This window comes from Lacerta agilis, chromosome 6, assembly GCF_009819535.1.
Source record: "Lacerta agilis isolate rLacAgi1 chromosome 6, rLacAgi1.pri, whole genome shotgun sequence".
In the NCBI taxonomy this organism is placed as follows: domain Eukaryota; kingdom Metazoa; phylum Chordata; class Lepidosauria; order Squamata; family Lacertidae; genus Lacerta; species Lacerta agilis.
Genome location: NC_046317.1, coordinates 9,043,228 through 9,070,289, shown reverse-complemented (window position 1 = coordinate 9,070,289; position 27,062 = coordinate 9,043,228). Strand labels below are relative to the sequence as shown.

The window sequence follows — 27,062 nt, the reverse complement described above, 5'->3', positions numbered from 1 at the left end:
CTCTTGTTTCCAAAGCCTGAGCTCAGAGCTTGTGTCTCATTTTAATCCACCGACTGCAGCCTTTCTCATGAGAGGCGATAAATTAGGATGATGGGGCTGAGATACCTCGCGAAGGACACAGAACCACTTTCGTTTGCGTATGTGTAGCCTGTCCTACGCATCCCTCCCCTCAAGGAGGATTCAGCATCAGACCCACATAGAAAGGCTTCCCCCACAACTTGCCCTTGCCAGCTAGCAGCCTTTACAAAGTCAGGCCAAGGTGCCAGCAGTTGCCCTTTGTTAGGTCAGGAGATGATGTCACAAGGCCAGCTGGCTAGCTGGTCCTTTGCCCGGAGAAAGCTTTGCACCACAAATGGGCCCTTAAGGACTGCCTGAGAGGACATGGAAAATTTTTCCCTCTTGACAATCTCTGGGCCACGTCTCCCCAGCTTTTCCCTGAAGAGTGTACCTGACTTAACATGCCCCGTGCACAAAAGCAGCTTGCCAGGTGAGCTAGTGCTGGGAAAAGGTACCCCCAGAACAGTTTGAACAGAAGCAAATGTTTTCTGAATGAAATGTGAAATAGGGGTAGAAGGATGAGGAGTAACCTAGCCTGGGGTAGTATAGGAATGCATGGGATGTGGGTGGCGCTGTGGTCTAAACCACCGAGCCTCTTGAGCTTGCCGAATGGAAGGTGGGTGGTTTGAATACACAACGGGGTGAGCTCCCATTGCTCTGTCCCAGCTCCTACCAACCTAGCAGATTGAAAGCACGCCAGTGCAAGTAGATAAATAGGTACCGCTGTGGCGGGAAGGTAAATGTCGTTTCCGTATGCTCTGGTTTCCGTCACCGTGTCCTGTTGTGCCAGATGCGGTTTAGTCCTGTTGGCCACATGACCCGGAAAGCTGTCTGTGCACAAATGCCAGCTCCCTCGGCCTGAAAGCGAGATGAGCGCCGCAACCTCCCTTTCGCTGGACTTAAAACCACCCAGAGATCCTTTACAGAGGGGCGGAGGAAGAGGGGGCGGTGGGGGCGGTCCACCCCAGGTGTTACCGCTGAGGGGGTGACAAAATGCCAGGCGGCACTCACCGCGGGGCCTGGAGCGCGCCCGCAGGCTCTGCGCTGCCCCAAACAGTCTGCCTGCCGCCTCCCCCTCAGCTGTTGGGTGGCTGAGTGGGAGGAGGCAGGCAGACTCCTTGGAGGCCCCGCGGAGTGTCCTGCCCCTGCTGGCCCCGCCCCTGGGCGCAGGGCACGCACGCTGCCCCAGGCACCCGATTGGCTTGCTTCACCGCTTCCTTTATCTTTTAGCTTACCACGCCAACCAGCACGCGGTGCTGGCCACGTCTGAGAAAGGCAGAAGGAGCCCCTTGGCTCACCCATCCCCTTTTCTTTTCCCAGACTGCCTCCTCGCGGAACTGCAGGGCGGGGAGCCTCCGCAGCAGAACTGCACCATCTACCGCCCCTGGTATTCCCCCTACAGCTACTTTGTGTGCATGGACCAAGACAGCCAAACCGAAACCTGTGGTTTCCCAGGGACACTGGGAGGCAACAGCCAAGAAGTCCCAGCGGACACTGGGCCTGCCGGAAACGACAACATGGACAGCGGTTCCTCTTCCTCTGGCTCCCTGGAGAAAACATATCCCCAAGAGAGCAGCGGCAGCGGCAGCAGCAGCAGCAGGAAGGCCACAGACTGTATCACTTCCCAGGACATCCTCTTGGCTTCTGAGTGGCGGCCCCGGCAGCAGCATGGGTGCCAATGCGTGGCCTGCTGCCGAATGTTCCCGACTTTGCGCTCGCTCAAGGCCCACATCAAACGCGGAGCCCAGGAGGGCTTCAGCTGCCAGGTCTATTACCATAAGCTCAAAGCCCTGTGGGGGAAGGAGCACAAATGGCGGCCCAGTAACCGCCCGGCGGGCAGGGGCAGCCACAAAAATGCTCAAATAGCCCTGTCCGTCTGCGAGACGCGCCGCAGCCACCGGGCACCCGTCCTCTCCCCCACAGCCAAATAATAAAGCAAGTTATTGATGTCCCTTATAGCAAGCTCGCTATTCCACAGCAGCCCCGCTCCCTTCCTCTCCTGGGGTCTCCGTTCCCAAAAGGGAGAAGCCTCTTTCTCAGACCACCTCCTCCCTGAGCTTGGCCCTGATTGTTATTTCCATAGCTGATGCTGCTCAAACTCTGGTGCTAGCAGAGGCCTGTCTGCAACTCGGCTGGTGGCTGTTTACTAAAGCTCCTGTGTTTCTCTTGCACAGTCACCAAGGCAAGCAAGGCTGGCTAGAACCATGCCAGGAGCCTCTTCCTGGCACCTTCAGGGCGCCTGGCTGCCATGGGAGGGCAGTCGCTCCAGCTGGAGACACACCAAGGCAGCATATTCAATCTACATGCGACAGAGGCATCAAAGGCATGTCTGCGCATGAGGCAGGGGGGGGGGGAGGACTGCCTGCAGCTTTTCTGTGCCGATTCAGGGGCCTTCAACTGCCCTTACTGTGGGACTAGAGTAGGCCTGGTCCTGCAATGGCAGGAGAGGCTGCAATCCTGCCAGCTACATGCTACACATGCACGCTTCATTTCCCACCTTCCTCAACCCCAGCCCTTTACCACCAATAGCTCCGGAAGAGGCATGGAGCAGGCGCCGAGTGTTTGGCAAGTGTTTAAGTCTGGCAATCGGGAGAGGTGCCCTCACCTCCGGCTTTTGGAACACGTTTTAGAAAGGAAGTATCAGGCAAAAGGAGTGGGAAGATAGCAGAAAAACAAACTGGGCCAGCTGCATACAGTGGTACCTCTGGTTATGTACTTAATTTGTTCCGGAGGTCCGTTCTTAACCTGAAACTGTTCTTAACCTGAAGCACCACTTTAGCTAATGGGGCCTCCCGCTGCCGCTGCGCCGCCAGAGCACGATTTCTGTTCTTATCCTGAAGCAAAGTTCTTAACCTGAAGCGTATGTAACCCGAGGTACCACTGTAGTTTGTTATGGACCTGGCTGGTACCCTAGGGCGATAGGCACGGAGCAGTCTATTTAGAACATGTCTGGTCTAAAAGGATTGCATGGCAATGGGAAGGAGGACAGGCACTTAGCGAGAAACAATGCAGGGGCACAGAAAGTGCAGAAATCAAGTGCTGGGCAGGCAGCGCCAAGGAGAAGTCAGTGGCTGTGGAGGGTTTGGAAGAAAATTCTGGGTTGCTGGCTATAGGATGGAACCTCCAAGGTATCATTTTGGAAATGTTCCCTGTATTGGGCCAGCATTAATGATCCTTAAATGGTTAAGGCAGAAGACAGAGACAGCGGTTATAAATTGGTAAGTCTCCACAATAGAAGAAGGATCTGTCCTGAGAGTGATGCTATTTGATTTACCGGTATTCTTAAATGACCTAGAAACGGGGTGAGCAGCAAGGCGGCCAAACTGGTGTCTCCCTCCACATTCTTGGGCCCCCAACTCCCATCTGCCCCAGCCAGCCTGGTCTGGGGTTCTCCTAGAGAGGAAAGGTTTGGGGGTCACTTCCAGTTCAGTTCTGGTCCTGTCCTGATTGCAGCATCTCCAAAGGATTTTGGTGTAGCAAGGGGGCAATTACAATGATCAGGGGACAGGAGCAGTTTGCCTATGGAGAAAGATTAAAGGGGGACAGGGACCATTTAGTGTAGGGAAAAAACACCTTGCTACCACCCTCACATTTGGCAGGTGTGGGGGAATGGATTCTGTGCCTATACCCAGAGGGATGGGGCAGTTTCTCCACACGAGAGGGAACACGGCCCAGCCAGGTCTGTCCCCCAGCCCCTGCCCCCGGTGTGAAGGAGCAATGTCTGCACAGAGTCTGGCTTAGGCCCAGGTTGTGTGAAGAACTCGAAGCCTCCATATGAACCTTCCTGGGTTCTTAGATCTTTGGGGAAGGCCCTTCTTTCTGTCCCTAGACCTTCACAGGCACACTTGGTGGGGCTGCGGGAGAGGAGGGCCTTCTCGGTGGTGGCTGTTCCCAGGCAACTTTGGAACTCCCTGCCTAGAGGAACCAGACTAGCTCCCTCCTTGTTGTCCATCCATCAGCAGGCAAAGACCATGTTGTTCCGGCAGCTGGGCTAAGTGGGCTGGCCTGGCCCTCTCGTGCCATCATTTAAAAGGCTGTTTTGGCTCCTGCTTTTTCCTCCTGGTGTCTCTTTCCCCTTTGCTATCCCTCAGAGCCTCTGCAGGAGTGCCAGTTGCAACCACTCTCCTGCAGCTACTCCTTGACACGTGCAAAGCGCTTCCTAGCTACTGTGGGAAGGCAAATGGATCAAGTGACGTCCTTCGACAGCAGCTTTTATTAAAGCTCTTGGATCGTTGTGCTGAATTTTTCACTGGTCAGCCTGGGCCTCCAAGGCACAGCATTCCGGCTACTTACGGTAGCCCTCCGAGTGTGGCCTTTTCACAGGGTTTCCCCACCTAGGGGTATACAGTCGTAGAGGCGGGTGTGCATTTTGCTAAGAAAAGAAGAACCATCAGGCCGCAATTGGTGAGGATGTTGGGAACAGCCCAAGCGCCATAATTCCGGATGGTACACACCATTAACATTCCTGCATGCCTCAAGGCACAATCTCATCTGGGACAGCTGCCCGAGGGCTCATCCAGACTTCCTTTTGTGCCACATTTCTAGGTACTGTGTCTTGCACTGTGTCCGAACCCCCCTCACCCACTTTTTGGCCTCAGCACTGCCTTGCAAAAATCTGCTCTTTACTGCTAAATTGGAGCAAACAGCAATCCGGGGAAACACCAAATTTCCGTTTGTTCCAATTCAGCCCTAAAACATGGGTTTTTGCAGTGTGTGTGTGTGGGGGGGGGGTGCTCAGACCTGCTCCTGGAAAGTGTGGGGCGGAAAGCCCTGACTCACTAGTGGAAAGGTTTATGGTTCTTTTTCCTTGGCTGACGAAGCAGCATGAGACTTGGGAATGGCAGTAGGTTTAGACTGCTAAGATGCCACCAGGGGCGATTCTTTCCACCCTAACCTTCTGCCCCATAATGCCTGCCTGGCACAGCTGTTCCCTGCAAACTGCTGCTCTATTTGGGAGGCGGGGGCGGGGCGGATATAGGACTTGGTCTCTTCAAGCAGTCTTTGGTTGTGCACAACCTGCCTTGGGACCTGCCAGTGTCAGCCGCAGATTTTTCACGTGGCCTTTCCTCTTTTCCAAACTCAGGGTGTTAAATTTGGGTCACTGTTCTCTTAACTGAAGGTTGCTGCTGTGCTACTCCTCGTAAGGAACCCTGAACAAACCAGCCACCTTTCTTATAACGCTCGAGGGGATCGAGAAGAAAGGAGGGAAGTGTGAAAAGATACAAGGAAAGCAAAGGAAGCAGAAACGACAGTTCAGCTTTAGGAATAAGGAAGATTTATTTAGCAAAAGCCAAGAAGCTCTACCACCACCACCCGGGGGTTAAGTGCACTTACAGAGAAAGAAATTCCATAACATTCACCGCTTTTGCAAAAGGAGAGAACGAAAGGAAAAAATGCAGAGGAAACTCCCAACAGGCTTTATGAAGGAACCATCTGTTGAACGCCAGGAGATTCAGAAAGGCCTTCCTCTGAGAGTGCCCTCTAAGCAGTCTGGGCTGCTGTGAGAGGGGCACTGCCAAGGCTAGCAGATGCCTTCCTTTTCAAAACTGCATTTTCTTGCCTTAGGCATCTGCCAATGTTGCTGGGCATGCTGGCACCTCTGGCTCTGGCGGCTCCGTGGTAGGTGCTTTCCTGCCCTTACAACCGACACACACTCACTCCATCCCTAAAAGCATTCATTTGGCACAGTCCAGCTTCACACCACCCCCACATTCATGCCTCCCTCCCGTCTTCAGCAAGGTCTTGGGATATCAGGGCCTGGCCTAGGTTGAGAGCAGCAGCCCAGCCCCTTCACTGCTCTTGGCAGAACACAGAAGTATCTCTGATGCTCCCTTCCTCTTCCTGAACAAGACCAGCAGGATCATGCCCTAACTCTCAATTCACCCCAGAGGCACTTTCTCCCTGAGCTGCGTCCCTGAAAGCCCAAGCTGCTGAGCAAAGAGGCTGGGCCTGACTTCCTCAGGGGAGATAATTTGGCTTCAAACTCCCCGGGTTAAGAAGAGAAGAAAAGTTTGGATTTGATACCCCGCTTTATCACTACCCTAAGGAGTCTCAAAGTGGCTAACAATCTCCTTTCCCTTCCTCCCCCACAACAAACACTCTGTGAGGTGAGTGAGGCTGAGAGACTTCAAAGAAGTGTGACTAGCCCAAGGTCACCCAGCAGCTGCATGTGGAGGAGCGGAGACGCGAACCCGGTTCACCAGATTACAAGTCTACCGCTCTTAACCACTACACCACACTGGCTCTTAAGTGGCAGACATAAACTCGCTCCGGATGTTAACAACCCTGGTCAGATGAACCATGGCTTCTCAACAGAGGACTGAGCCATGAGCCGCTTCCCTCTCGCAGGAAACTTCACTTGCTTTCCTAAGCCACGGTTTCCTGCAAGATCCAGACCAGGAAACAGTAGCTTAAGGGCTCCCTCCCTCCAAACCTGGATATGCCACGGGAAACCAAGAAAGCTTTGCTGCTGAAGCTGCGCAAGAGAGGGGAAGGGACGCAGCTTGTTCAATGGCTTTATCACATTTGCATTGTTTCATCTGAACCAGGGGTAGAAGGAAAGGGGTGGAGAGCAGCCGCAAAAGGAAGGTCTTGTCTTGCAGACGCAGGTGGAACCCTGTGGACGTTATGTGAAAACTGCATCTATCTTCAGTAGTTTTGCATAAAAATCACCCATGGAATAAAAACAAAAATAAATAAATAATCCAATTTGCTTAACTGCACAGCAGTTAAATGTAACATTCCTCCCTGTGCAGCTGTATCTCCCCACCCCACCCCCGTTCATCGTTCCAGTTCCTCCAACTACATCCCATGACCCTTGTTTGCAAGCAAATATTTGGGAGGATTCGCAGAACGCCCTGGCAAATATTAACCGTCAATCTTCCTTTGGTGCCTTATGCTCCCCAACAGGGAAGGCCGGAAGCGATCGTTCCTCACAAACCTAGGGAACGGCTTGCCAATCAAATAACGGCAAAGTCTGCAGAAGAGAACAAAATTCGAGCTGTGGAAACACCTAAGGAAAGATCAAACTGAGCAAAAGCCCAACAATCCCTGAATGTTTCTGAGAACATGATGCTTCTTCAGGGAAGTAGTATTAAGAGGGCAGCAGGGATATCTGCACCACCCTTGCTGCAGCTTCTGGTCAGGGTAAGAGCTGGAAGGAAGCCTGAGCACTGATGCTTCTTCTAGCTGCCAGTCATAACATGGGCCGGCCCTCAGAGATTGAAATGCACCTGCTGCCTTGTACGACTGAGTTCTAGTTCAGTTTATGCTGCGCAGGGACCCTTAAGAAACTGCCCTGTTAATTTCTCAACAGCTCGCCAGAAAGTGGGAAGTCCATTTTGCAAAACGTATTCTGAACACAGAAGCTCCTTTAGTGTCTTAAGTTAAAACTAAAAAAATCTGGACCTCTCGCTTGCAGTGTGCCGCTTGCCCTACCCCTCAAAAAGCCAAAAAAAGAGAAAGCAGGGCAGGAAAGGCCATGTCCCGTGTGAGGAAAACAACCTGGCCAATGGAAGGCCAGGGCTGAGATTCTGCTTCCCAAAGGACGGTCACAACATGGAGCCAATGGAATGCTTAACTGCCAATGACTCCAAACGCTGCCTGAGTGCATCTCAGAGAACAAATACAGCAAAGTGTATAACGCTTGCCTCCATACAAAACATGCATTGCAACCCCAAAAAAGTTCTTCTCTGGCTCAGGTTCAAATCCAAGCTAGAGAGGAACATCCATAGTCTTTGCTCTGCCTCTCACCCAACCATTCCGCACACTTGGAATTTAGTTAGAAAGGACTGAGCCATTTTCTGACAAAGCAACTCTAACTTTTCTAGCGCCCAGTTCCAAGCGCAACTGTAGTTCCGACTCGTCTAGGAGATTTTTGGGATGAACGCAGAGGCAGCCTGAGCTTTCAGAGACGCAGGCCTCCTTTGTGGAGTTGCTTCCATAAGGAACCCGCTCCTGTGTTCCTGCAGTTATATACTCAGGGGACGAAGGTGCCAGAGTTATGACAAAAGAGTACGACTTGAGCTTCTGGAACTGAGGCTGTCGTGTCAAGAATTTCAACAATATTCAAAAACTGTAGGATAAGTTATCAGGCCCACAGTTCTAATACAAATTCCAACCAAGGTTCGATCATTTATCCAAAGGCCAACCCTGTCATAATTGAACTGTTTCTTTCAGAGGTTTGCAGAAACATAAGGCAATTGATCCTGTCTGGAAGCTGACTAGGGATAATCCTAAGTATGGAAGGCAGCAAGGGGGGGGGGAATCCCCCTGCAGGGCTTTTGCTGATGCGACTCAGAAGAAGAAGAGTTTGGACTTGATATCCCGCTTTATCACTACCCGAAGGAGCCTCAAAGCGGCTAACATTATCCTTTCCCTTCCTCCCCCACAACAAACACTCTGTGAGGTGAGTGGGGCTGAGAGACTTCAGAGAAGTGTGACTAGCCCAAGGTCACCCAGCAACTGCATGTGGAGGAGCGGGGACGCGAACCCGGTTCACCAGATTACAAGTCTACCACTCTTAACCACTACACCACACTGGCTCTCAGAAGCCAAATCTAATCCACTAGGTACAAAAAAGGCCCCTCTGAATTCTGCCACCTGTATGCATGATGCAAAGGAGGCAAACTTGCAGGTCCTTGCTAGATTTGCATAATTTATCCAGCTTCTAATAGGTCTTTTGGGGAGCGGGGGGGAAGTGTTATGGACACTGGCAATCCTGCACACTTTCACTGCTGGCTTTTCAAGGTTTCACTAGGAACTGCTGACACTCTTTCACGACCACCTTTTCTAAAAGAAAGACGAGGATCCTCAAGATGCTGTCATTTGCACCCAGTACCCCCTTTTTGGTGGTGCAATGTGGCATTTAAAAATATTTAAATCAATGAAAACAATTCCTGAGACCTTTGGGCATCCCGGAAAGCGGCTATTGCCTTCAGGAGGGAAACCGTCACCCTACTCCCAACTTTCAGGTACCAAGACACAGAAAAACAGAGAAGCAGGCTTTCCCCGGCCTGTTTGCAAGGAGCCCTGAGCCCCACGCTCTCTCCTCCCGTCGCTTGCTTGCCACGGGCCTGAGATCTCTGCCTCCTCTTAAATGGCAACCTCTTCGTCCAAGCTATCTCCCAGGCCCTGCTTGTTGAGGACACTGAGCAGGCGAAGCTCTTCCTCCTGGCCCCACGAGTCCCACTCCTCACTGCCGTCCGTGTTGGACTCGTACTCGGAGGCGATCCCCGACTCACGGAACTTGAGGAGCTCCAGGCTGCCCAAGGGAGGGCCGCCACTGGGGAGGAAGCAGAAACATTCCAGCTTGGCCAGGCAGTCGCTCCTACCTAAGGGGCTGGCCAGAGAGTTGGCAGTGTTGGAGAAGCTGGGGTGGAGCTGGAGCGGGTGAGTGTCCTCGGGCATAGGGGTGCTGGGGTCACACAGAACGGGCAGCCCGCCGGGGCGGAAGGTGATTTCCAGCAAGCTGTCCCGAGAGCCTCCTGAAAGACAAATAGAGAAGTAGCAGTGTTATGTCCTTTTATCAAGTCTGCCTGATGCGTGCCTTTCTAGTCGCCCTCCAGCAAATTAAGAGCAACAGCCTCAAAGTGAGGAGTCTTTTGTTCCTGTAATCCATGCATGCATGTGTGTGTAGGGGGTTATCGGTTTGCATTTGTTCTTATTTTTATTGTGCATTTTGTGATTTTATATTGTGAACCACCCTGAAATGTACAGATGAAGGGTCGTATACTTATTACTTTTATTGTTATCATCATCACCATCAACAACAACAACCACAACCCTGGAGAATCAAGAGCTCTGAAATGTACACGGAGCCTCCACAAGCCCTGATGGCACCAAACTTTGGATGGCTGCCCGCAGGTAGCCCATCGAGGAGAGGGAAAACTCTGATCCTAAACCTCTGCTGCCTTGTGGTATATCTCGAGGAAGAGAAAAAGGCTAAGAAGTGAACCCAACAGAAATCCAGAGTGGAGTCCCTAAGATTGGATGGGGCCTTGTACGCCTCCTTCCGGCAACTTCTGCAGCCGAGCTGGTGCCAAACATCTTGGTCTGCTTTCCTTTGGACCACACCAGCGAGGCCGAGAGCGGGGTCTTGTCGTTTGGGCAGCCCAGGACCTCTGGACTCACTGCCCAGGCTTGTGCCCCAGGGAGGTCATTCTGGTGCTGCTAACAAAACAAAAACAACACAGGAGGCAGCAGTGATGAATTACCGGTCTCTGCAGCCACAGCAAGCGCCGTGATTCTCCAGCGGTTTGACTTTCCCCTTGAGGCACAATCCACGGTCTTTCGAGACCGTCTGATGCCAACAACAATTGATTTCTTAATCATATATAATATGAGTTTTGCTTTATTTGTGATATTTAGCTTATTTGTAGTTGTTGTTTTGTTAGCAGCGTTTTATACATACTAATGGACTGGTCATGTTGTGTGGATGCCTGATTGTCATCTTCCAAAGCAACTACTCTATTCCAAACTTAAAAATGGAAAGCATATTCTATTCTTCTCTTTTCTTATTTACAAACAAATTCTTGTACCTCCAATTATCCTCATTGCATTTTTAAGCTATTATACCTATATCACGTACAGTTATATATTTCATTTACAAATCATAATTTTCCATCCTTAAGTCTCTATTTGTTTACCTTAAAGGTTCAGTCTGCATCTGCCATTAGGATTCCACTTATACCATTATTCCTTAAGTAATCTTTGAATATCCTCCATTCAATAGCAGTTTGTTTATGTTTATGTTTACTTGTTGTGTTTGTGTTTGTCTTTATGTGTATTTGTATTTTTATGTGTATTTTTAAATAATGAGAGATTATTAAAAATAAAAAAAATAAAAATGGAAAGCGTAATGCCGGTGGTCGACAAAAGAGGTTCAAAGACTCAAGGCAAATCTTAAAAAATGCAGTATAAACACCAACAACTGGGAAACACTGGCCTGTGAGCGCTCCAATTGGAGAACAGCCTTGGGGCCGAAGGGAGCCTGCAGGCGCCCAAGCCATTGCGTCACTCGCAGGACAGATGCGTGGCTCAGGCGCACTGCAGGCCCCGCGGTGAGTGCCACCCAGCATTCTGTCACCCCCTCAGTGGTGATACCCAGGGCAGACCACCCCCACCGCACCCCCTTTTCCTCTGCCCCTGCTCGCAGTGTCACTGTGACGGTAAGCACAAAGCTGGAAGAGCAACTGTCAAATGAAAAGCTTGCTCTAAGCGTTAAGGAGAAGTGGCAGAATGAAAAGGGAGGAGGAGTATCGAGGAGGAGGAGGAGGAGGAGGAGGAGCTCTTACTGGGGTTGGATCCCAACAGCTTTGCCTCCAGTTCTTGCACCTGTTTCACCAGAAGCGAAATGTGGTGCAGGAGGTCCTTATTCTGCAGCAGGAGCTGGTGCACTCGGGCTTGGGCCTCAAGGCGGGCAGCGGCCTCTGTTGCCAGCTGGTCCTTCAGCAAGTGCACCTGCAGGACAGAAATAAGGTAAGACCCAGGTGAGATGCAGCGGCACAGAGGAAGCGGGGAAGGAAGCAAAGGGAAATCTTCTCGGAAGACACTCTGCACCCATGCGCCTGCTGGGGCTGTCACAAAACTGCTAGCTTCCCCAAATTGGGGAGGGGGCATTTTAAAGGGTGGGGGGTCCTGAAACATTGCAAATTGTTTTGTGGTGAAGGCACCCAATGGTGTGACTTCTTCCCTTCTTTTTACAGTACTCCTTCCTCCCCCCACATACAGGTGAAACTCGAAAAATTAGAATATCGTGGAAAAGTCCATTTATGTAAGCAATTGTTTTCGTTAACTACTGGAGTTTAATATATGAGATAGACTCATGACATGCAAAGCAGGACATCTCAAGCCTTTGTTTGTTATAATTGTGGTGGTTATGGCGTACAGCTGATGAAAACCCCAAAGTTGAAATTGTGAACTTGGGGTTCTCATCAGCTGTGCGCCATAATCATCACAATTATAACGAATAAGGGCTTGACATATCTCGCTTTGCATGTCATGAGTCTATCTCATATATTAGTTTCACCTTTTAAGCTGAATTACTGGAAGAAATGAACCTTTCCACGATATTCTAATTTTTCGAGTTTCACCTGTACATTATGCACACATACGAACTGTGGGCACACCCATTTTTATTTTTTATTTTTTGCCACCTGGCAACATGCATTCAGGCCAGGCATCTTTGCCACTATCTCAGAGACAAAAAACAAAATGGATAAAAACTGATTTCGGATTTACAAAGAAATGAAAATAAAATAGGGATGATCACTTCTTAGGCCATGCTAATTTTAATACGGAAGAAGCATATTTTTTTCTTTAATTCAGCGATGTGAAACTTGAAACGAGGAAGCGCAATTATAGTGTAAATCACGCAAGTTCTAGAATTACTATAAATATGAAAAACTGCAAGAAGATTCAATCACTGTATAGAATGGGGGGGGAAACAAAACTCGTTTCTTCTATAGCATATTGTTAAATAAACTGCAACAGACAGAAGGGTGGTCCTTCTTGAATTCATGCACATGGTATTAACTTAAGTGTTTGGGTTTTTTGTTATGGAAAATGCTGTTTTCAATGTTGTATTTGGACTATGCATGCCTTTCCCCATATAAAGTATTGCTTAAAAGTGATATAAATTAAACAAAAACAAACAAAATGGAGGCATGGCTCTGTTTCAAATCACTCTTGCGAGAGTTGGTGATTCCCTGAAGGACCTGTCGAAAATGCATCGCCTCAGAGTACAGTATTCAAAATTCACGAATCAGGACTAAACGTCAGATAACCACTGTCGTGGCTATAATGCAAAAAATAGCCCTACTTACAGTCACAGAAGCTAGCTTCAGAAACAGATGTAAGTAATAAATCACTGCGTAACTGAAGGAAAATCTAATGGTAAACAGCAACAGATATTTTTTTTAAAAAAATCAATGATCAAATAAAAAACCTACCATGTATCACATCATTGTAAAAAACCGGGATGCAAGATATGTGCTGAAGCATCGTCAATATCCTTGTAAATGTATCAAACACTTATTAATAATAATAATATTAATAATAATAATAATAATAATAATAATTTATTACACTTTGTAATAATAAGAAGAAGCAAAGAAAGGCAGGTCCTTACACATGTTTTGAAAGAGGGGGGAACCAACAGAGGGAAGGAAGCGTGAAGGTAACTGGGACAAACTGTGTGAGAATGCAGTTACAGGTTCCTAAAGAGTGGCTAGAAGAAGAGAAGAGTTTGGATTTGATATCCCGCTTTATCACTACCCGAAGGAGTCTCAAAGCGGCTAACATTCTCCTTTCCTTTCCTCCCCCCACAACAAACACTCTGTGAGGTGAGTGGGGCTGAGAGACTTCAGAGAAGTGTGACTAGCCCAAGGTCACGCACCAGCTGCATGTGGAGGAGCGGGGACGCGAACCCGGTTCACCAGATTACAAGTCTACCGCTCTTAACCACTACACCACACTGGCTCCCAGGAAAAGTGGATTTTCACAACATGGCACAGGGAGAAGAAACGTGATGGGCACTGAGTGATGCTAAGAGCCAGAGAGAGGGAGCATTCAAAGCTGAAGTCAAGGCTTGGTGCCTGGACAACAGAGGAAACTGTGGCTACTGGGTCCTGAGAGTAACTGAGCAGAGGAAGGCTTAGGAGAAAAGATCTTGAGTTTGAAATTGTGGTGAGACATCCAATTAGACAGAATAAGCAGTTGGAGGTGCCAGACTGAACGGAGGGAGCATGAGCTGGGGCAAAGAGGGAGAACCAGGTGATAGCAGCATTCTGGCGATATTGAAAGCCAAGATAACTCTCAGAAGCCATGCTGGGATAGCAGGCAGATTTAAAAATAGTTAGGAATGAGTGAGAGCTGGACCATAAAGAAGGCTGGTCGCCAAAGAATTGATGCTTTTGAATTATGGGGCTGGAGGAGACTCTTGAGAGTCCCATGGACTGCAAGAAGATCAGACCTATCCATTCTGAAGGAAATCATCCCTGAGTGCTCACTGGAAGGACAGATCCTGAAGGTGAGGCTCCAGTACTTTGGCCACCTCATGAGAAGAGAAGACTCCCTAGAAAAGACCCTGATGTTGGGAAAGATGGAGGGCACAAGGAGAAGGGGACGGCAGAGGACAAGATGGTTGGACAGTGTTCTCGAAGCTACTAAAATGAGTTTGACCAAACTGCGGGAGGCAGTGGAAGACAGGAGTGCCTGGCATGCTCTGGTCCATGGGGTCAGGAAGAGTCGGACACGACTAAACGACTAAACAACAACAACAGGAATGAGAACAGACTCCTGAGCAACATTCTGTGGAAAAACTGAACAAGCAACCGAAAAAGTGAGAGAAGAGCCACGGGGACCCAATAGGGCACCTCTCTCATGACACCAGCCTCTGCCCCCTTAAGGCATTGGGTCTCAGCGAAAGGGCAGAGACCGAGCCTCCTTTTGCTCTTTAGGTTGGCTGGAATAGTTCTCGGACGGTAGCATCTCATGCACAGGCTCTGCCCCGTAGATCCCTTTGTGCTCTTCCCTCCCAGAGAACAGAGATAACCACCTGGGACACGGCCACTTGTGTTTGCTGCGTCTGCTGCTGCAAGAGCTGCTGCAGAAGCTGCCTTTGGTGGCGAGCAGAGAGAGGGGTCCCTGGCTCAGGCAGCTGGGCAGAAGAAGGGAGCAGCATCTCGGGAGAAGCCGTCAGGATGTCCTCGTTGTGGAGCAAGCCCTGAAAGAGACAAACAAGCTGCAGGGGATCAGAAAGGCCCACCCCAACACCTCACCCCCACTGGTGGAAGCGAACTCAATTCCACACAGTCTATGGGCTTCACAAAACAATGAGATGATGCCAGGGCCAGGCTAGAAATCACAGAGGTGAAGTGATTATGGCTGATGGATCTTCTGATACCACAACAGATCCCATGCAGCCCACCCCCTGGCACCCAGCAGGCCTCAGTTCCCCAAGCAAAGTGGGCACCTCCTGCATCCAAACACAGCCAGAGGGAGTGGACATCCTAGGTAAAGGTAAAGGACACCTGGATGGTTTCGTCCAGTCAAAGACGACTATGGGGTTCTAGTGCTCATCTCGCTTTCAGGCCGAAGGAGCCGGTGTTTGTCCACAGACAGCTTTCTGGGTTGTGTGGCCAGCAGGACTAAAGCGCTTCTGGCGCAATGGGACGCCGTGACGGAAACCAGAGCGCACGGAAACGCCGTTTACCTTCCCACCGCAGTGGTACCTAATTATCTACTTGCACTGGCGTGCTTTCGAACTGCTAGGTTGGCAGGAGCTGGGACAGAGCGACGGGAGCTCACTCCGTCACGGGGATTTGAACCGCCGACCTTCCGATTGACAAGCCCAAGAGGCTCAGTGGTTTGGACCACTGCACCACCCGCAGCAGGGATCTGGAGGAAGAGCCCTGTGCAGGTCTGTACAGCCCAACACAGGCAAGGAGATAACACGGCTTCCTACGGCCCCATTCATGCCCCACGGTCACATGGCAAAAAGTGACACGGCTGTTTTCAGAGGGTCAAAAGTGGAACAAGCGGGGCAGAGGAGAACAAGGCTGCCCCCGCCCTGTGGCACCTGGGAAGCTGGTCCTGTCCCTTTTGCTCCTGGCCTCTTCTTTGCCTCATTGGACCTGGAGCAGCACCCAATGAGGCCAGCCATGGCTGGGCAGGGAGGGTGCTTCTTTTTCTAGCTAGGGTGCAAATTCCCTAAAGGTGGAGACCTGCTATCTGCCAGGCACAGTCCCCAAATAAGCCTATTAATGTTAAGCAGGTACTTTCGCTGTGCACTTTCAGACCCCTACTAGAAACGATTTATTTAACACAACCTATTGAGACGTATATTTTCCTATTTGCTTTAAAATTTGCCGGCTTCATACGTATTCTCAATCATGCCTTCGTAAAGTTTTGTGAACGTTACATAAGATTTATCACCATTATTCCATTTGGAATTTTTTTTCTTAATTGCATAAACAACTTCTGCCTAGTATCGAACCTGGGAGAAAAGCAGGCCTGGGATCTAGAAGGGAGGCAATGGAGCCCTTCGCTCCAGGGGGGGGGAGGCTTATAAAGAACATGGCTTTCCCCTGTCAGTGGGCATCGGTGCTAGAGGCTGTTTGCTGGTGGGAAGACATCCCAATCAAATCCCATTGAAGAAGAAGAGTTTGGATTTGATATCCCGCTTTATCACTACCCAAAGGAGTCTCAAAGCGGCTAACATTCTCCTTTCCCTTCCTCCCCCACAACAAACACTCTGTGAGGTGAGTGGGGCTGAGAGACTTCAAAGAAGTGTGACCAGCCCAAGGTCACCCAGCAGCTGCATGTGGAGGAGTGGAGACGCGAACCCGGTTCACCAGATTACGAGTCTACTGCTCTTAACCACTACACCACACTGGCTCTTGAGTGGCAGACACTGGGGGAAGACACCACAGAGTTGCTTTGATTTGCCATATCTAAGGCAAGAACGATCACTCCCCCCCACCCAGATTAGATCCACAGAAACGTGGGTCTCCCCCCACCCCGAGATGACTCTGAGGCGTGGGTAGGCAAACTAAGGCCCGGGGGCCAGATCTGGTCCAATCACCTTCTAAATCCAGCCCACGGACGGGAATCAGCATGTTTTTACATGAGTAGAATGTGTCCTTTTGTTTAAAATGCATCTCTGGGTTATTTGTGGGGCATAGGGATCCGTTCATTCCCCCCCCCCAAAAAAAAAATAGTCTGGGCCACCACAAGGTCTGAGGGACAGTGGACTGGCCCCCTGCTGAAAAGGTTTGCTGACCCCTGCTCTAAGTCTTGGGAAATTTGCTCTGCAGGCCTCTTCTGCTCCTGTGCTGTGGCTGCAGCCTGCTCTTTTGCAGACTCCTGGTTCTACAGAATGGGAGCCAACAGATTTCTGTAGGCTGCAGTCTCCCCCCCCCCCCCCCGAGATGAACATACCTTGGTGCAAAGCAGGCCAGGCAGCTCTCCCCCAACAGCATCAAGGTCTGTCACTCCCCTGTTGAACTCCAAGTGGTGCCTCCCCGGCAAACTAGAGTCCACGGCATCAATGTCTGTTTCCTCAGCGGCGACAACTGGCTCGGCTTCAGGCGAGGCTAGGAGAAAACAAAGGGTACCGTGAGGGCGGGTGGTGGTGGAGGGAATTGTCCCCGAAAACTCTTGGTAGAAAATGGCAGGATGTCCACAAGCTTCTCCTCTAAGGGTCAAGGGGGCCGGTAGAGGCTCCGTGTGGCCTGCATTTCAAGGGGCAGGCAGTGGGTGGGGTGGGGGGATGTGTCACGCGGCAGAGGATCCAACCCCTGCAGCAGGACACCAGGAACGGATAAGGCAAGGGAAAGTTCTTACCAACTGCTTTTTATTCAATATTCACAGAGAGAGGCTTGGAAATGCAGCCGTTTGGAATAATGGCGCTGCCTCGAGTGAGTCTCCACTCCTTTCTCCTCTCATGTGTCACAGCTACGGGTGCTGACAAGTGCCCTCTGCCTTTGAGCTCTTTGCTCTCCTACTTTCAAGGCTCGCCAGGTTCTGGGAAAGGGGGGCCTGGAATGCTTTCTAAAGATACTGAGTCCATCAGCTGTCGCCCCTTTGGTTCTTCTTCTTCTTCCTTCTCCTCTCCCATTATACAGTATCCCAGCTTTCCCCCTCATCTTCCCTTGACCTGTGACCTCCCTCAAACCCCTGTTGTAATTCTGAACTGTCTCCTTCTTCTCTGGAAGGGTCAGGCCGGGGAGGCGGTCTCCACCATTCCTCCTCTGCCCAGTCCCTGACAGAATGGAGCCGGATGTTTGGCTCAGCACACCCTTTCAACTCTGCGTCAGAGGGAGAGGGAGTTTCTCAAACTTTGCCAAGTGCAACGTTCCTCGTCTCGTTGCTGCAGGCTGACACTGTGAGGACGTCGTTGGGGCTTCCTCCCCACCCCGGGGCGGTTATGGAATCATAGAGTCATAGAACTGTGGCATTGGAAGGGACCCTTGCGGTCACCAGGCATCCCTGACAGATCCCCCCCCCGGTGGTTTCTGCCTGTCGGCATCCAGAGGGAGTTGGGAGGCCAGCTGGCTAGCCCCCAGCTGGATCATGCCCTTCCAGCCGAGCTGCTGGACAATCCCCAATCTCTGGTGTGACTTCAAAAGCCTGGGCACACTATATCAGCAGAGTGCACTGCGCAACAGAAGTGGCGAGAGAGGCTTTTGTTTGCATATTTACAAGCAGATTTATTGAGCATAAATCAGGACAAAGAAAAACATGTTGCCTCTCCTTTGTCCCCTCAGAGAGAGTCTCAAAAGCAAAAGCAAAAGCTGCACAACAGAAGTTCCTAGCAATCTGTGCTGGTGTGTTAACAGACATGTGACACACAACAGTTCCATGTCTGCAACTTAAGGTGGAATGGGATTTCCTAACACTGCCAGCCCTGTTGCTCTGGGAAGAGAGTGATTCTCTTCAGGACTTAGTCCGAGAAGGAGGAACATCCAGACTGAGGGTGGCAGCAGCAGCATCCTCTTTGCCCTTGCCCTTGCCCACGCACCTGGCGCCTCCGGGTCTTCTCTGCCCTTCTCGCTCTGGCTGTCCTCTTGGCCGTCTGCATTCTGCTGAGTATGCTGCAGGCTCAGCTTGTGGCAGACCTCAAACGCTTGCCCCACAGTTCGGACAATGCGCATGGCCTGACTCTGCAGAGAGACAAGGAAAGAGGTTCCTCCCAGGACACAAAGAACCATGGACCCTTTGCCAAATCAAGAGCTTCCTGCCACCTCTGCCCTGATGCGAACTAGAGAGAAACCCAAGGATGCAACTCCAACTGGGGGTAGCGCCACACAGGATCCTGACCATTCAAGCAGTCCAGGCAAGGCATTTGTGCCCAAGTAACTGCCCCCAGCTCCCCCATCACCCCTCTTTTTTATATAATTTTTATTAAATTTCCGTTTTACAATTTAAAATACTCATTAAACATCCTTAAGATATCAATGATTGTCCTTCTTCTCTTTCCATGGTTCATTTTGCATATCATAAATCCCTGCATATTTTACATAAACTAAACCATTCAGAATTCCATTATTACATCAGTCAAAACTTGTTTACACTGTTGAATTTATCTTAATGCGGACAGGGTTTTCAGCTATACACAATTATTTCCCATATATTCAACAAACGTTTTCCAACCTTCTCTAAACGTATGTTCTTGTTCTCTCATTCTATATGTTAAGTCTGCAAGCTGTGCATATTCTGTCAACGTAAGTTGCCATTCTTCTTTGGTTGGGACCTCGCTCGTTTTCCATTTTGGGGCTAACGAAACACGGGCCGCAGTGGTGGCATACATAAATAACCTTTTTTGACACCTGGGAATTTCAGTCTGAATTATCCCCAACAGAAAGGACTCTGGGGTTTTTTTTGGGGGGGAAGTACTTTTAATTCCCCACCCCCAATTCATTATGGATCATTTCCCAATACTCTTCTACCCTTTTACAAGTCCACATTCCCTCCACCTCTTTGCATCTCCATGGGAAGCCAATTCTTAAGTCCAGAGGGGGTCCTCCAGATGTTTCAGTCTACCATAGCATGTAAAAACAGAAAGAAAGAGTAGAAAAGAGGGGGGGAATTGGCACCAGAGGTGGTCTTTTCTCATACTAGCTTCCCTCCTTCAATCTGGGGAAGAAAATTGCATTCCTTGTAACCAGCTCACAATCCCCATCTAAGTACCGTATTTCTCCATGTATAAGACTAGGTTTTTTAACCAAAAAATTAGGTTTAAATTTGGGGCTCGTCTTATACACGGGTAGTGCTGAGGGGTGTCTTCTTAATCTGGAGTCCCCCCCCCCCAAAAAAATGGGAGGCATCTTATAAACGGAAAAATACGGTAGGTCTCAGATTCCACACTGTGTCTCCAGCTGCAAGCTCTGCCAGAGGTGCTAAAGCTCCACATTTACACCATGATCCTGCCCCGCAAAGAGAGATACTCAGAGGCCCCCTCCCCAAGTTTTGCCTGCTGCTGGCCAGGCCAGACCAGCTTAGACCTCACCTTCTTCTTCGACTTGAAGACATTGCAACGGAAGACGTTGCTGGAGCCATCCCTGGCAATGTAGCTGAAAATCTTCAGGTCCTGGGAATCGTGAGACACGTAGAATATCCTGCAGGAACGGCACAGTAATTGTACAGGTGCCAAAGGTGTGCAAAAGAGGCTCCCATGCTCTTTGGCAGGGATGGGAGCCTGTGGCCCTCCAGGTGTGGCCGGACTCACGAGTCCCATCACCCCTGTGCACTGGCCAGGCTGGTTGCTGTGGGTGGGAGTCCAATAACAGTTTCACACCTGGGCACAAGAGGAAGTCAGGACAAGGGCAAGTAGGGAACTCCTGTCTTGGAATTGTTATTTGGGGTGGGCTCTGTGCAAAGATAAAAAGGTGGAGGTAAAGGACTCCTGGACGGTTAAGTCCAGTCCAAGGCAACTATGGGGTTGCGGCGCTCATCTCACTTTCAGGCCGAGGGAGCCGGCGTTTGTCCGCAGACAGCTTTCTGGGTCATGTGGCCAGCAGGACACAGTGAAGGAAACCAGAGCGCCCAGAAACGCCATTTACCTTCCCGTCGCAGCGGTACCTATTTATCTACTTGCACTAGCGTATTTTCGAAGCTGGGACAGAGCAACGGGAGCTCACTCTGTTGTGGGGATTCGAACTGCCGACCTTCCGATCGGCAAGCCCAAGAGGCTCAGTGGTGTAGACCACAGCGCCACCTGCGTCCCTCTGCATACAGGGTATCAGGCAATAATGAAGGACACCAGGCTCCATGAGGGAACCGAGTGGTGGGGGGAATCCCTCACCCAGAAAAGCCCACCTGCTGTCAACTTGCAGGGGGCATCAACTGGTTTTTGTGAATAGTGACAAGCCAGACCATGTCCTTTTCCATTTTATGTATTTCTGCTTATTAGGTAAAGGGACCCCTGACTGTTAGGTCCAGTTGTGGACGACTCTGGGGTTGCAGCACTCATCTCGCTTTACTGGCCGAGGGAGCTGGCGTACAGCTTCCAGGTCATGTGGTCAGCATGACTAAGCCACTTCTGGTGAACCAAAGCAGCTCACGGAAACGCCATTTACCTTCCCACCGGAGTGGTACCTATTTATCTACTTGCACTTTGTGCTTTCAAACTGCTAGGTTGGCAGGAGCAGGGACCGAGGAACGGGAGCTCACCCCATCGCGGGGATTCGAACCGCCGACCTTCCGATCAGCAAGCCCTAGGCTCTGTGGTTTAACCCACAGCGCCACCTGCGTCCCACTTCTGTTTATTAGGGTGGGGTTTTTTTTCTTTTCTTTTGCTTTTAAAGCGACCAAGCCCATCTTCCCCTCGTTCCTTGTCTGCAATGTGAGGCTCCCTTCTTCTCCTGAGACAAGGCTCTGCTTCCCCTTTCATTAACCTGCCAACAGCGGCCAGAGGTCCAACTGTAGATTTCCTTTGGCCAGACACAGACCGACCCAAGTTAAGCGCGCTTCGAGCCGACACTCCTTCCCTGCTCCCGAAATCTCACCTGTAGATCGGGTCGTGCATCACCAGCAGTTTGCTCTCGTCCCAGTCCCACTCTTTCTTCTGCAAAAGAAAGCTGCGTATAAGCAAGACAGATTCCTCACTGAGTGGCAGAGATATTACAAAGCTCACAAGGAAGGTTTGGTTTCACCCAACCTCCTTCAGGTGACCTGGCATCAGCTGATGTCACCCGCAACCCGCAGGGCGGGGCGGGCTGAGGTTTGGCTCTGCATTGGCTGCGGGTGCCTTTTGCCAGGAAGGAAGAGGCACCTGCAGCCAATGCAGCAGGATATGGCCCACACTAGCCAGCTGATGGGGAAGGCTCAGGTTCTACTCAGGAAAGAGGAGTGTGCAGCCAAACAAGGCCTGTAAGCTGGAGGGTCCCTTTTTTGTGCACCCTGAAGCAGTGGCAGCAGGGTGGAAGGGGAGCAAAGAGAAAAAGGAAGCTTCTTTCTCCCCTTGGTGTCTCCCCCACCCCTCGCCCCGCTGCAGGAAGCACAAGAAGGCTGCGTTTTGAAGCACCTTTTTGTACCCCCCTTCATGCCCCCTCAACGCAATAAGAAATGTTGCTGTGCATTTGAAAATGCAGGCCCGTCGCTCATTCTTCTCATGGCAACAGCAGCAGGGACAGGGCCCACTAAGGGGAGAAAGGAGTGTCCTCCTTTTTGACTGCCTGTCTGTCCGTCCGTGTCCGCCCCCCACCATTGCCACTGCTGCCTGTAAGACTGGGCCATGCCCCTCTGTAACATTTGATTTGACCAATTCTGGTAAGGGTCTGGCCAGCAGAGACAAAAAAAAAAGTTTGCCACCCAGGTTGTGTCCTGCTGAGCAGACAAGCGTCCCGAGCAAATATGGGGGAAAGAGTCGACTCTTTTTTTACCTCACGGAGCCAGATAGGACAGTGGACACCTCATGAAAGTCAACGGTTTCCTGCACGGAAATCTCCTTTCCATCCAGTCAGAGGGAGGAATTGCACAGACGGGGCCCAGAGCTTATTGCAGCCCGAGAAATCGGGAGCTCACCTTCTTCTTCTTCTTTTTCTTCAGCAGCACCTTCACGCCGTCCACAGACACCATGAGAGTGACCTTCTTCTTCTTTATACTTTTGGCTTTGAACTCGTACTGTGGGGAGCAAGAGCACAACGGGAAGGAAGGGCCCCTCTCAGCAGTGCCTCCAAGCTATCTGTGCACCACACGAATCCACCCCTCGGTCTGCCACCCCCAGAGGCCTATTTCATGCACAAGGCAGCCCCCACATCATAGCTACCATGTTTACTAAGGGCGCTTTGTGTGCACCCTGGTATGTGCAAACAGCCTCATAAGGAGGCCAGACAGGTGGGCAGAGGACAAGGGCAGCATCAGCGGAAGATGCGATGTGCTTGGAGGAGATGCCCCTCAGAGGGGCTTCCACAGGCCTGGCCAACTGTCTGCCTGTTGAGGAAGAGACCTTTACTTTTACTTTTTTAAAATAATTTTAATTAAATTTCTGTTTTACATTTTAGAATATTCACTTAAACAACCTTAAAATATCAACGACTCCCCTTCCTCTCTTTCCATGGTTCATTTTGCACAACATACCGGTAAATCGCTGAATATTTCACATAAACTAGAACATTCGGTATTCCATTATTACATCAATCAAAACTTATTTACACTGCTGGATTTATCTTAATGCTGCCCACACCATTTCCCTCCATATATTCAATATATATTCAATAAACATTTTCCAATCTTCTTTAAACATATGTTCTTCTTGTTCTCTTATTCTGTATGTTAGGTCCGCAAGCTGCGCATATTCCATCAGTTTAATTTGACAACCTTCTTTAGTTGGAACCTCAGCCGTTTTCCATTTTTGGGCTAACAAAACATGGGCCACAGTAGTGGCATACATGAATAACCTTTTTTTTTTTTACACCTGGGAATTTCAGTCTGAATTATCCCCAACAGAAAGGACTCTGGCCTTTTGAGGGAGGGGGAGTGCTTTTAAACATTTTTCCCCCCAGTTCATTATGAATTATTTCCCAACACTCTTTTGCCCTTTTACAGGTCCACCACGTATGATAGAACATACCCTTTCTTAGCTTCTGAGCCACTTCTGACTTGTACAAAACAGAGATGTACTGATGAGCACAAATGGATGATGGCACAAACTCCTTGTCTCAGCACTAACATGATGCACAAGCCTCAGGGGCACATTTGGCATGAAGTACAGCCCTCCACGGGACACGGGTGGCACTGTGGGTTAAACCACAGAGCCTAGGGCTTGCTGATCGGAAGGTCAGCGGTTCGAATCCCTGCGACGGGGTGAGCTCCCGTTGCTCGGTCCCAGCTCCTGCCCACCTAGCAGTTCAAAAGCACGTCAAAGTGCAAGTAGATAAATAGGTACCGCTCCAGCGGGAAGGTAAACAGTGTTTCTGTGCGCTGCTGTGGTTCACCAGAAGCAGCTTGTCATGCTGGCTACATGACCTGGAAGCTGTACGCCGGCTCCCTTGGCCAGTAACACGAGATGAGCGCCGCAACCCCAGAGTTGGACACAACTGGACCTAATGGTCAGGGGTCCCTTTACCTTTACCTTACAGCCCTCCACAGAACTCCTGAGGCCAGCTCCACAGGAATAATAATAAGAATAAGAAGAAGAAGAAGAAGAAGAATAAGAATAAGAAGAAGAAGAAGAAGAAGAAGAAGAAGCCACTTTGGGTGGCTTCCAACAGAAGGTTAAAAATACATTAAAACATCAGTCATTAAAAACTTCCCTAAACAGGGCTGCCTTCAGATGTCTTCTAAATGTCATATAGTTGTTTATCTAACTAAAACCATCAAATACAGTGGCACCTCGGTTTAAGAACAGCCCAGTTTAAGAACGATTCGGTTTACAAACTCTGCAAAACCGAAAATAGTGTCTCGGTTTGAGAACTTTACCTCGGTCCAAGAATGGAATCGGAACGGTGGAAGGGCACTGGCGGCGGGAGGCCTCATTAGGGAAAGCACGCCTCGGTTTAAGAACAGTTTCAGTTTAAGAACAGACTTCCAGAATGGATTAAGTTCGTAAACCAAGGTACGGCTGTAGTTTCATTCAGGATCCTGAGACAACTTCCGGAGATACGATAAGGGGAAGTCACAGGTGACCCCTGAAAGATTTTAAGACTTCAGTATGTTCTCTACATGAAGATCTCAGCTTGTGTGACGGAGCGTCTATGCAACTTCAGGTCCAGAGTGAAATCCGAGCCTGTGATGGAAAATTATTGCACAAGCTGCTTTACAATAACTGTTTTATACAGGAGAATAAAGCAAGGATTGTTTTCGTACATGATTCACAGCTGCTGAGAAAGACCTGCTGAAGACTAAGGGCTCACCCACACTTATCTTCTGCCCCACCCTTTCTAGAAACAGGCTCACGCTTCCCCAGTCCATGTTTGAACACTAGTTTTTGATTTGTTTTTTGCCCCAGTGCTTTCTTCAGGAAAACCCGACATTTACCACTGAATTGGAGCAATTTGAGTTGTCCGCAGATAGCCATTTGTTCCGATTCTGCAGTAAAGAGCAGTGTTTTAAAGGGATAGCACCGGGGCAAAAAGGAAGGAAGGAAGGACTCAAACACAGACCTGGAAAGCCCTTGCACTTTGTCCAGAGCTATGCAGAGCGAAGGTTGTTGTGGGTGAGCCCTGAGTAAGCTCCCTCACTGATGGGGAGAGGGTCCTTGCTTAGTGACAGGAAACCTTTTTTCCTTGGTGTACATTGGTTCCTAAGGAATAGCAATGCTGCAGATGAGACGCAGATTATTTCATGCTGTCAGAAGATGGTGCCAAGGAAGGACGTGTGAATCAGTCAAGATACCCAGGCGTTGGGAAGGTCCAAACACACAGTACGAAGGAAACGTAAGGGCCATTGCGATAGCTGGGGGTAGCTCCACCGTTGGTGATGGAAGCATAGTCCAACCATGACACCTCTTCCTTTAACCAGAACATAAGTATAAAAAGCCAGGCAGCAGCACAGGCTGAGAATTATTCTCCCCACTGCATTTCCGCACTTTGGACCAAGTGGAGCAAATTATTTAATCAACGATGAACGTGGTTCAGTTGGCTGTTTGCTTCCCATATTTGGAATGCCAGCTTCGCAAACTGCATATCTTTTGTTTTATCTCAAGTTTATTTTGCATTGCATTTCCTTCTCATGGGCTCACCCAAATGCTCAAGTAGCCCTTCATTTTCTTTATTAGTTATAGATCTGTACCATTTGTTAAAATCATCCACTTCTGTAACCACAATGCAAACTCTTAAATGTTGTATCTTATCTTTAATAAATCAATTAATCACTTTATTTCAGCTTTAAGCTCATATATATCTTTAATAAAAACTTCAATGCCTCCCAGTTAAATCTTGAGTCGACAGTTATGTTTTCTGGCTTGGTTAGCCACCGGCATGTCCTCAAGCCAGATACCGGCCTTAACTGACCATTGGTCTGCTGAGAAGCACATTTACAAAGACTTGTCTGAGTGTAACTATCTCCTAAAGGGCCTTGCGCCATGGGAAACTGCTTCATGTCATCTCTAAAACCCTTATTTGTCCACAAAATCGCTCGATGGGTCAGACTTGCTCCAGGCAGGGGACCAGCATGGAAATTCTGCATTTGCAAAGTGCCAAGAAAGGGGCATATATCGATCCTTTAAGGGTAGGAACAGGGAATGGCAATGTGACAGAAAGCTGGATTTCCTCGTCAACAATGTCACAGAAGGACACAGGCATGGTGCCAGCATCAAATCATAGAATCAGGAAGATCCTGTTTTCAAAAGGTCACATGTGACAGAATCCGTCAGTTTAATGCACACTGTTTCCAACCTCTCAATAGTTTACATAAGCAAAACAAACTCATGCACACATTCAGGTCGCTTATATAAAATTCTAATAAAATTCGGGCCAGGGGGAGTGGGTGGGAGTTCCCCCACCTTTCCAAATGACCTTTGCCTTCAGCATCTCCTTTCTTTTCCAGAGAGGCGATTTAAAAAAACAGAAACTCTACCCTTTTGTCATCCAAGATCAAGCTGTGAGGGAAGACAGGGGCCCTAACTCAAGTTCTCAGAACATCTAAGAGCCACAAAGCAGGAGCAATGAGCAAAAGGTGCCAATAATCCACAGTAGCATAATACCTTTAATTGGGACCGACCAAACGTGTCACAAAATGGTGGCAACCTTTTTGTCCTCCAGAAGAGGCAAGAGTTGGAAGGGGAGTAAAGAAATATAAACAGCAAAAAGGTACAAAAGTATGCTTGGGTGTCAGCTATTCAGGATCCTGATAAATATTTAAATCCTTGCATCCAGGGGTTTAAATGCACAGAACAACAAGATCTTACCATCCAGGTTTCAAAGCCCTTAGGAGTTCAAAAATGAAAAATTTACCAAGGTATGAGGTGTAACACCTGGGATAGGACAGACAAAAGGGGGAAAAGGCCACTCAGGAATAAACTATGCCATTCCTAGAGACCTTTCCCTAGAGACCTTTTCAAG

At 49.5% G+C, this 27,062-nt stretch overlaps 2 protein-coding genes across 2 annotated transcripts in view; one reads left to right on the top strand and one right to left on the bottom strand.

Annotated features, from left to right (window-relative positions):
* Nucleotides 1-365: 365 nt before the first annotated feature.
* On the top strand, nt 366-1,988 carry SPATA46 (spermatogenesis associated 46). The gene is made up of 2 exons (XM_033151081.1): nt 366-487; nt 1,378-1,988. The coding sequence occupies exons 1-2, from the start codon at nt 382-384 to the stop codon at nt 1,986-1,988; spliced, it is 717 nt and encodes a 238-aa protein (XP_033006972.1). The 5' UTR covers nt 366-381.
* A 7,113-nt stretch (nt 1,989-9,101) lies between these two features.
* NOS1AP (nitric oxide synthase 1 adaptor protein) overlaps nt 9,102-27,062 on the bottom strand; it is a 46,136-nt gene continuing 28,175 nt past the window's right edge. The window contains exons 3-10 of the mRNA XM_033151363.1: nt 22,585-22,683; nt 21,567-21,625; nt 20,069-20,177; nt 18,581-18,722; nt 16,999-17,153; nt 14,615-14,782; nt 11,352-11,517; nt 9,102-9,542 (exon numbers count right to left, since the gene is read on the bottom strand). Of these exons, the coding sequence (XP_033007254.1) occupies nt 9,151-9,542; nt 11,352-11,517; nt 14,615-14,782; nt 16,999-17,153; nt 18,581-18,722; nt 20,069-20,177; nt 21,567-21,625; nt 22,585-22,683 (1,290 nt within the window). The 3' untranslated portion in view covers nt 9,102-9,150. The remainder of the gene's footprint in view (nt 9,543-11,351; nt 11,518-14,614; nt 14,783-16,998; nt 17,154-18,580; nt 18,723-20,068; nt 20,178-21,566; nt 21,626-22,584; nt 22,684-27,062) is intronic.

Excerpts from the sequence above, each read along its gene's own strand:
- SPATA46 (XM_033151081.1), top strand. The coding sequence starts at position 382 with ATGGAAAATTTTTCCCTCTTGACAATCTCTGGGCCACGTCTCCCCAGC. Across the intron at positions 488-1,377 it reads GCACAAAAGCAGCTTGCCAG|ACTGCCTCCTCGCGGAACTG; the intron begins GTGAGCTAGTGC and ends TTCTTTTCCCAG.